Source organism: Rhagoletis pomonella, unplaced genomic scaffold, assembly GCF_013731165.1.
Source record: "Rhagoletis pomonella isolate Grant_MI unplaced genomic scaffold, Rhpom_1.0 Rhpom_scaffold_00010, whole genome shotgun sequence".
In the NCBI taxonomy this organism is placed as follows: Eukaryota; Metazoa; Arthropoda; class Insecta; order Diptera; family Tephritidae; genus Rhagoletis; species Rhagoletis pomonella.
In genome coordinates this window covers 33,977,419-33,986,599 of record NW_023458564.1, presented here as the reverse complement: position 1 = coordinate 33,986,599, position 9,181 = coordinate 33,977,419, and the positions used below count along the sequence as shown (strand labels likewise).

The 9,181-nt window shown below is 36.0% G+C and overlaps 1 protein-coding gene across 1 annotated transcript in view; it reads right to left on the bottom strand.

The window, feature by feature from the left end:
* Window positions 1-1,050: 1,050 nt before the first annotated feature.
* The window catches only part of LOC118746261, a 33,635-nt gene continuing 25,504 nt past the window's right edge, over window positions 1,051-9,181 (bottom strand). Inside the window, exon 3 of the mRNA XM_036480097.1 lies at window positions 1,051-4,213. Within this exon, the coding sequence (XP_036335990.1) occupies window positions 2,640-4,213 (1,574 nt within the window). The 3' untranslated portion in view covers window positions 1,051-2,639. The remainder of the gene's footprint in view (window positions 4,214-9,181) is intronic.

The following is a 9,181-nucleotide window of genomic DNA, read 5'->3' as shown; positions in this document are numbered from 1 at the left end:
AAAAGTTGGTACAATCTACAATCGTACCTTTATTTACTTTGAAAGTACACACTACTTTAGGTACATTTGGAACGTAGTCAAATAGTATTTCGGGAAATCAGTTCACATATTTATTCACATTTAAACGCATTTTATGGTGTGGGTAACTTGTCGTATAGCCTCCCTCTTTTGTGTGAAGATGCACACAAATGATACAAAAGGGTGGTCAAAGTAACGTAACTGTAGTTGATTTCGCCAGACAGACAGATAATATTTCTTTTTATTACGTCAGATGGAACAACTCGGAGGAAAGTGATTTACCTTTTCGAAAATATAATTTTGTACCGAAGGTCAAGGATATCCTCTTACCTTCTTTAATATATGTGTACAAATAACAATTTTTAGGTGCATTTATCTACACTAAGGTAAAGTTATTTTTCGCAAATTAGGTACAATGCAAAAGAGGACCAGAAGCAACCAATCGAGCAATTAAGAATTGAAATTTTGTATGGTAAATCAGGCACAATAAGCGCCTTAATCGAGAAATCTTGGCTAAGTGCTCGATTATCGGCCTGTCTGAACATTCTTATAGACTGTGAATAAAGGCATTTTCAAAGGTGCCATTAGAATCCTGATTTATTCCGCATGACTTTAAAAATTTTAATTTTTATTATTTTGGGCTACCTACCGATGATTTTCCTTTTTATTATTTAAGCATTAATAAGAACATAAAAAAAATTCCTTATTTTCAGATTATTTTTGGAATTGCGGATTGGGGAATAGGGGGAATTTCATTTTTACCCATTTTTTTTTAAGGTCAAGAAGTGATTGTGGCTCAATGGCAATAGTTTTTGTTGAAAGGCAATTACATTAGCTTTCAAAGCCATTTTGTTTCATATCAAAATATTGCTTCTGTCGAAAGCGCTACGATTAATTGGCATGAACACTGTGCACACTGTGAGCCGTCGAGTTAGCTCGAATAAATTATTTTTCTGTCGAGAAATGTAATTTTGAAATTTTAAAACTACTACGGTGTATTTTTCCTAAAACATATGACTCAAAAAATATGATTTATAAAAATATAATTCATTTATAAACACTATATAATATAATAAAATAAAATGTCTATCACACTTGGGCAAATGACATCGAAGTCGATATCGACAGTCATAATACAAGTCTGATTTTACAAGGACCAAGGACAGTTTGGGTAATTATCTTCTTATAAAAAATTATAGTTAAGTTTAAGTCGACATTATTCAATGATACATTTTAAACTAAATAACAGGAAGTGTCTCTGGAAATATCCTAAATTTTTTGCCGTCATTTTCCTCTCTCTGAAGTCATAGTTAGATCAGAGCGTCTGTAAGCAAATTACTAAAAATCGTGAAAAGTACTTTATGGTCTATGCGAGAGATCCATTATAATCTTAGCCAAGCTACCCTCATATAACATTTTATTAACCAAGAAAAAAATAAATTAATTCTAAAACGGTTTGCATATGCTAACTTTACAAGATAAACAATAAAAGTAAGTTTAAACGATTTAAAATTGACTTTGCCTTTGTCTTTGGTTTTACGCTGAGCTTATCCGTTTAAATTGCTTAGGTATTCAAAAATGTTGTTATGCTTTTGTTATATGTATTGCAGTATTTGTAAAATTGCCATTCTAAGTAAATTACTATTATTTTTATGCATTTTTTTATTTTAAGAATAGTTTAGTCTAATTTATTTAATATCATTTTATATCATGCCTTTTTGGTAACATGTTGCTTTACTTTAAAATATATGTATATGAAATACTCTAAAAAAATATCAACTGCTTCTCATGCTTTCTATTACATTATATATTGTATATATATATGTATGTAAATTGTATAATAATGTATTTATGTATGCAAATGTAAGCACCTACGTATACTTACTTACATACATATGTACTATGTATGTGTATATAAAACATGCGTGAATATTGGCTCTGATCTTAGCCGAAGATCACCATAACCTCAAATAATTAGCGCCTTGCTTTTCGCTCAGCTAATTGAGCCTACATATAAGGTGTTCGGTTGACTTGTGAATTAACTATATGTATGTATGTATAAGTACTTTTCGCTCTTAATGTATTGCACTACTCACTGGTTTTCAACTTTAACATTGTAGTTGTTAAATTTTCACTATGAATACTATATCAAATGTTCGTCTGCCTTAAGTGCCAACAAAACACATTTTACGTTTCAAATCTCTTATCAATAAATCCTAATAATATCTTGTTCATAATAATTTTAATAGTAATAATTTTGTATATATAGAATTTCTACTTATGTTCCATAATATTCGTTGCATGGGATTTTTACTTAAAGTTGGTAGGTTTTGTATTGTTTTCATTGCGTTTTGCAAAATGTACAGCTTTTGCTTTTTTCAGTTTTTGTATGTATTTATGTATGCATGGTATGTATGTTCTTCAACTATCGAACTTTTTGCTATAGAAAAACTATTTTTACGTGTTTTAAATTTAATTACTATTTCTGTTGTAAAAGTGTGTAATATGTTTTCGTTTTAATTGTTAAAATTACTCGTATCTTACTGTGCTCTTCAAAGTCCAACCCTTCCCAATTACAGACTTACATGCATACATATGCATGTATTTCGATCTATTCGAGCCTATGCTACGACAATATCTTCGTCGTTGTCATCACTGCTTTGTGCTGTCGTAGATTCGCCTTCGCCTTCGCCGCCATCGCCATTATCCGCGTACAAGTCTGCCGCGTCTCCGGTGCCCAAAACATCCTTGAGGCATGATGACTCCAGATGCTTGTTTAGGTATGATTTTAGAGCGAATGTCTTGTGGCAACGCTTGCATTCGAAGTTCTTATCGATCGAGTGCGTTTGCATGTGCGCTCGCAAATTGGAGCGATCGGCGAATGCCTTGCCGCAATGTGAACAGGCGTATGGTTTCTCGCCGGTGTGTGAGCGTAAATGGCCCTGCAACAGCCAGGGTCGTGAAAAGAGTTTGCCGCAAATGTCGCAGCTGTGCGAGAGTTTGTGAGTCAGCAGGTGCATGGCGAGAGCCGGCATGGAAACATAAGCCTTGCCGCAAGTATTGCATTTCTTTGCTGATTGCGAGTCGAGCGAGCGGTGCGTCTGTTTATGACGTGAGAGGTTGCTTGAGGTGGCATACTGTTTGCCGCATTCGGAGCACTTGTAGCTGCCCCGCTTCTTCTTCACATACGAATCGGTGTCCGTGGCGCTGGAGTCGAAACTTCCAGCCGTATGCGTTTCGACTGGTTCCTTGCTGCTGCGGCTAGCCTTGGTGCGGCCATCTAATATATTAAGACCGAGTTTGATGGAATGATTTGCTTTAGCCTCCGTAGAATCTTCAATTGTCATTGAGTTTGTGGATGTACGCCGCACTTTGTACGATGATGGCTCATCGATCCACAACTTGAGCGTTGCTTGATAATTCGAGTTGGAATGCCCCGAATCCGACGAGGAGGACATGTCGATGTCAATGTCAGATGAATGATCCGAATTTGGTGGTGTTAGAGGCGAGCAATTTTCGGAATTATCCGGTGTGTTTGCGCCTGTATGACTGTCATATGAGTTGCTGCTGCCGCTGCACATATAACGTATTTTCGGCGGTCCCTGATCGAGGGCCGCTCGCGTGTGGTGCGGCGTCGAGACATCTTGCACGGTGAATATGGTAAAATTATCCGCGGCAATAGTTGCAGCACAGAGTGGTGGTGGCGCGGCTCTCTGCTGTTTGGAAGCACTGGATATCTCATGCATGATGGGTGTTTGTTGGGTGTGGTGTTGGTGCTGGTTTTGATGGTGCGCTGTGCTATTGAGATTGCTGTTAGTTGACGACTCCGGATGCAGGATGGTGACGACACAAGGCGGTGTTAGTGGCGGTAGACTTTGCGATAGTGAGAGTAAATCGTGGGCGGCTTCGGTCTCCTCGATGCTGCGTTCGCGATAAAATGACGGCAACACGGGCTCCTGTTTGATCATGAACGCTGGCGTATGGCTGGAAGGTTGACTGGCGTTGAAGCCACCAGCAGGTGGCGCATAGAATATAACTTTACCATCTTCAGCGGGCGAGCGACCGGCAGTCGTTGATGGAGCAGTTACGCATTTGTTAGATGTGCTGCCATTGCCGCTGGCGAAGGAGGTGTCACGGTTGTTATTTCGAGTGTTCCACTTAACCACGTTACGACGTGGTTCAATTCTTGCACCATCTGGAAGCGAAAATAAGTAATTTTTAAGCAAAAAACAAAACCGACTTCAATTCTCATATAAAAATTTAAGATTTTCGTTAATCGGATTTAAACCAAATTAGAATGGGACCACCTCCGAGGTAACACCTTTCCTTAAAAAATAATAATTTTAGAAATCAGCTAACGTGGTCCAAAGTTATGCGGTAACATACATACAAAAAAGAAAAAAAAAAAAAAAAAGAAAAAATATTTCGACGAATTGATAACCTTCCTCCTTTTTGTGAATTTGGTTAATAAAAATTAACAACAATAAAAAACCTTAAGAGAAATCAAAAGTATATCACAATAATTTATTTGAGGTGATTTACCGTAGAATCCCAACGAAATCAGGGATTTAATGTTTTGTAACCCCTCAAAGCTACCCATAGACATTTTTATTATAAAAAATGTGCCAGTATACAAGTATACATTGTTAATATTAGTAATATTGTATCTCAAATTGTTGGTTAGTTAAACGAAGGCAGTCCCTAACACAGTGTGGCCAAGATTCCTTCGGCTTCCCTAATGAATCCCATCTGCAGGGCCTTGGTAGGGGAACTCTTTATAACAAAGGGTTTGACCATTGAAGCTTTAAAATGAATCAATATTTGTCTGGCCAAAGCCGGGAAGTGACAGAGAATGTGCTCTGAAGTTTCATCATCTTCACCTATTCGGTGCAAGTGGATTCGCAATTGGTTGTGATCAGTCAGGTAATGAGAAAGTAGCATGATGTTATTTCTGTTTTCTAAAATAATATCGTGTAATCCTGTTTGAAAGGGCCTGGATGGCTGCTTGTCTATCTGAAAAGATATTTGGCCTCATCGGAATATTCAAGCACTCTGCCTCCAAGAGTGACCGAACCAAGGATTGGTTTATGCTTTGTTGTAAACGGTACAAGCAAAGCCTTTCGAGGATTTATACTGAGGCCCTCACTGGCACACCAGTTTGAGGCTACGTGAAGGGCTGCACGTGCAACTTTCGAGACAGTACTGCCGAAGTTTTCCGAACCTCTAATTGCCAGGTCATCTGCGTACCCCACAACATCGTAACCACACTCATGTAGTCTGATTAAGATTTCGTCCACAACAAGTGACCAAAGCAAGGGAGAAAGGACACCTCCCTGCGGCAAGCCTTTCACGGCTCTGGTCTTACTTGAGTATTGCCCAAGGACGATATAATTTCACGCGAACCCGTTGACTTCCTTTTAACATAAGCAAATTATATGTGATGTAAAGAAGTGGAAGTGTTCAGTTTCTCCCTAATAGGGAGGTCTAACAGTCTCTCTAAAGTTTTATGAAGTTTTGAGTGAAGGAAGTTAGGCTAAAAGATTTGTATGATTTAGCTACATAAGTCATGGGGCCTGTTGCTCGATTTAAGAATAAATAACACGGACATCACGACCCGATTTGAAGGGTTGGAAAGACTCTATCACCCACCGTACCTTGTCCCTGTCAAAGACCTAACCAGACCTGCTATAATTCTCACTCTGTGTTCCGAGGAGACAGAGGCCATCAGATCACCGAAAAGCCTGGGAAATGCACTTGAAACAGGTGATTTAGGTCTCCCTGTTAACGTTCGTAAAGATCCTTTTGGCCTTTTGAAAAGCCTCCCAGCAGTTTTGTGCTTTGCATCCAGTCCCCTGTTCCACCGGGGATCCTTACGTTTTATCGAGATGGAACCAGTAACTCTGCTTCAATTGTGAAGCACCGATAATAAGGACAGTAGTGCCAACATAAAACTCGTTGTATAGAAAAAATTTTAGATAGGGATGTAAAACAAATATGGTGCATCGGTTTTATTCGGTGTATCCAATAGCAAACATCTATGTACATATATTTCCGATGTACGCATATTTGTTTTACACCCCTATCTAATGAACCCATAAATTAATTCCAATGTGACATCTGGTTAAAATAAGACGCCTATCGGAGGATTATTAAAATAAACAAACATTGTTTATCAATTTAAGTTTGAGAAACATTTGAGAAAAAATTTGTTAGCATTCCGTTCCGTTCCATCTGTGTCAACATGGCACAGATGTCGAAGTCCATCAGTAGTCCTGCTACATCAGTCGCAAAATGGCTCTTTGACCACGCGGTCGCTGTTATTCGCAATTTGTCTAATTTCAAAACAAACCATGGAACTAATTTTTTATATTAACCATATTTTTCTTTGTTAAACTATCTGAATAAATAAGCTATTGAATAAACTGTTAAACTGCATAAATAAAAATTCCGTTCCTATAAAAACTGTGTTTCTCTTACATGTATCAATGGCAACACTATACAAATATTTCAATGAGAGTAACTGGATTTCATTTCGTTCCGCTACACTCACGTTTCAGAAAAAGTTGAGAACTCAACATTTCTCAATTTGAAAATAAAGTAAAATTTCATATCAAATATGTGCTTTTTAGTTTGAGAACGTTATCAATGGTTATTTGAGATGCATTTGAGAATTAACGTTTGAAATTTAAGAAAAGGACTGATTCTCGAGTGCATCTCAAATTGAGATTTAACAAAAATGTTTCCTGAGAATCCTCCCAACTTCTTACAAGATCTGCCATGTGTAACTTGGATAGTTCACAAAAACGCTGAGACTTCCATCTCACGAGATTATCAGCCGTTTCCTGGCTCGGACCCGGGGAATTTTCGATGACAACACTGGTAAAAGCGGCCAGCTGCTGTCTTTTGTACAAGTAAGCAAACAAAGCAGGCGAGTTTCGCGCCCGCGATAGCCGAGTGGTGAGAGTTGCGGGCTATAGCGCCTGTAGCTGCCAGGTTTGATCCTCGGTTGGAGCGATTGCGAAACAATTTTTTGTTTCCATTATTTATTTTATATTTTTTTATTTTATTTGATTTATAAATATATTTAATTTTACTTTATTTTATTTTCATTTGCTTTATTTTATAACACATTTTTTATTTTATTATTAGTTAATTTAAATTTTTCGAGTTGAATTTGTTTAAAAAGTCAACAACAACTAACTTAAAGCAACGAAAAAAATATAGAACTTATAAAAAAGAAGAATGAAACCGAAATAAATGAAAATTCGACTGGCCATGGGACTCGAACCCACGACCGTGTGGTTCGTTTATGTGTGCCAGATTATATGCATAAGCTTTGCCGTCTGTCACAGCTTTAATGCTACTACCTGTTTTCCTTGGTATTGTTGCTCCAAGCCAGTGGAAATCTCCGTAGCAACAGCAAAAATATGTAAATTTTTAATGTAATCACATATTTGTTTCGTGCAGTTACGGCTAGCTAATGCGCATTTGTATTAGTATAATTCACGAGTTAATGCAAAGTGAATTTAAGTTTGCGATAAAACTCACAGGTTTTGTTCCTTGAGCAATTTAAGGATACACGTATTTTTTCTTTTTGCTCAGAAATTCGAATTTTGCGAATAATGATTTTTTATTTTTGAGTACGAACGCTTCTTTTTTCCTCTCTTAATAGCAACTTTTGATGAAATCGCTTATAAATGCCGCAAAAAAGCGAGGATTTTAACGCTTTTTAACCGACTTCCAAAAAAGGAGGAGGTTATCAGTTCGTCGGAATCTTTTTTTTTTTTTTTTGTTTTATGTATGTTACCGCATAACTTTGCACCACGTCAACCGATTTCAATAATTTGCAACGGAAAGGTAGTGTCTCAGAGGTGGTCCCATACTAATTTGGTTTAGATCCGATCATTGGATCATGAAATATATAGATATATATATATTTTTTTTAAGTCGGTTTTTTTTTTTGCTAAAAATTACTTGTTTTAATTACAGATGTTGATCCACTGAATCGATGCAGTGTACTAAACATCAGAAATTGTTTATTAATAACCCTAATTTACAGCAAAAATGTTCTATGAATCCCACTATCCAATTCCTATGTAGAATTGCTCGGTTATTCCGAAAATAGAGTTAATTTTTTTACCATGGATACATTTTCGAGATATTTTCAATTTACCGTTATTGAGCTTGAAGCAAAAATTGGTTCCTTTATTCACGTATATCTTACGAACCAATTTAACAGGATTAATAAGCCAATAAAATTCTCCATAAACCGTATATACATCGCTTTCCGATAGGACTTATAGGTTCTGACAAATTAATTATTCAGCCCAGTTTTTTTTTATTTTTTAACGAAAAAATGAAAAAAATCAAACTTTAACAGAAGAAAAATTAAAGAAATAACAGGTTATGGCCAAATTTTTGCATTTGTGTTAAAGTCTGTTCTGTTACAAAAAAAATCAAGTTACTATTGAAGAAAATCGATGGATATATAAGAAATAATGAGTGGTTAAATGAGAATAGGCAAAGATTTTTTGTATGAAAAATGAGCAGGAAAGAAAGTTACTCATACGCCGGTTATACCTGAGTAACACGCTTTTCTGCTCATATTTCATACAAAAAATCTTTGCGCATTTTTTTTTTTGACCACTCATTATTTCTTATTTATTCATTGATTTTCTTCATAAGTAACTTGAGTTTTTTCTAGAAGCACAGTTTAGCACAAATGTAAAAATTTGGCACAGAACCTGTAATTTTTTAAATTTGTCTTCTGTTAAATTTTGATTTTTTTTCATTTTTTCATTGAAAAATAAAAAAAAAACGGGAATGATTAGTTAATTTGTCAGAAACTATCAGTTCTATGTAAAAGTGAATTAGAATTTTATTAGCTTTGATTTGACTTATCTCCTTTTAAGGTTGTTAAATTGGTTCGTAAGATATTCGTGATTAAGTGGAATAGCGGTAAACTGCACATATCTCGAAAACGTATCCATAGAAAAAAATTAATTCGATTTTCGGAATAACCGAGCAATTCTATATAGAAATTGGATAGTAGCGCCTGGAGAACAAAAACCAAACAAAAATTTGTGATCCAGTGTAATTAATTATTGTTAATAAAAAATTTTTTTTTCAACCTGATTTTTTTAAAATTGCCACATCTTTTTTT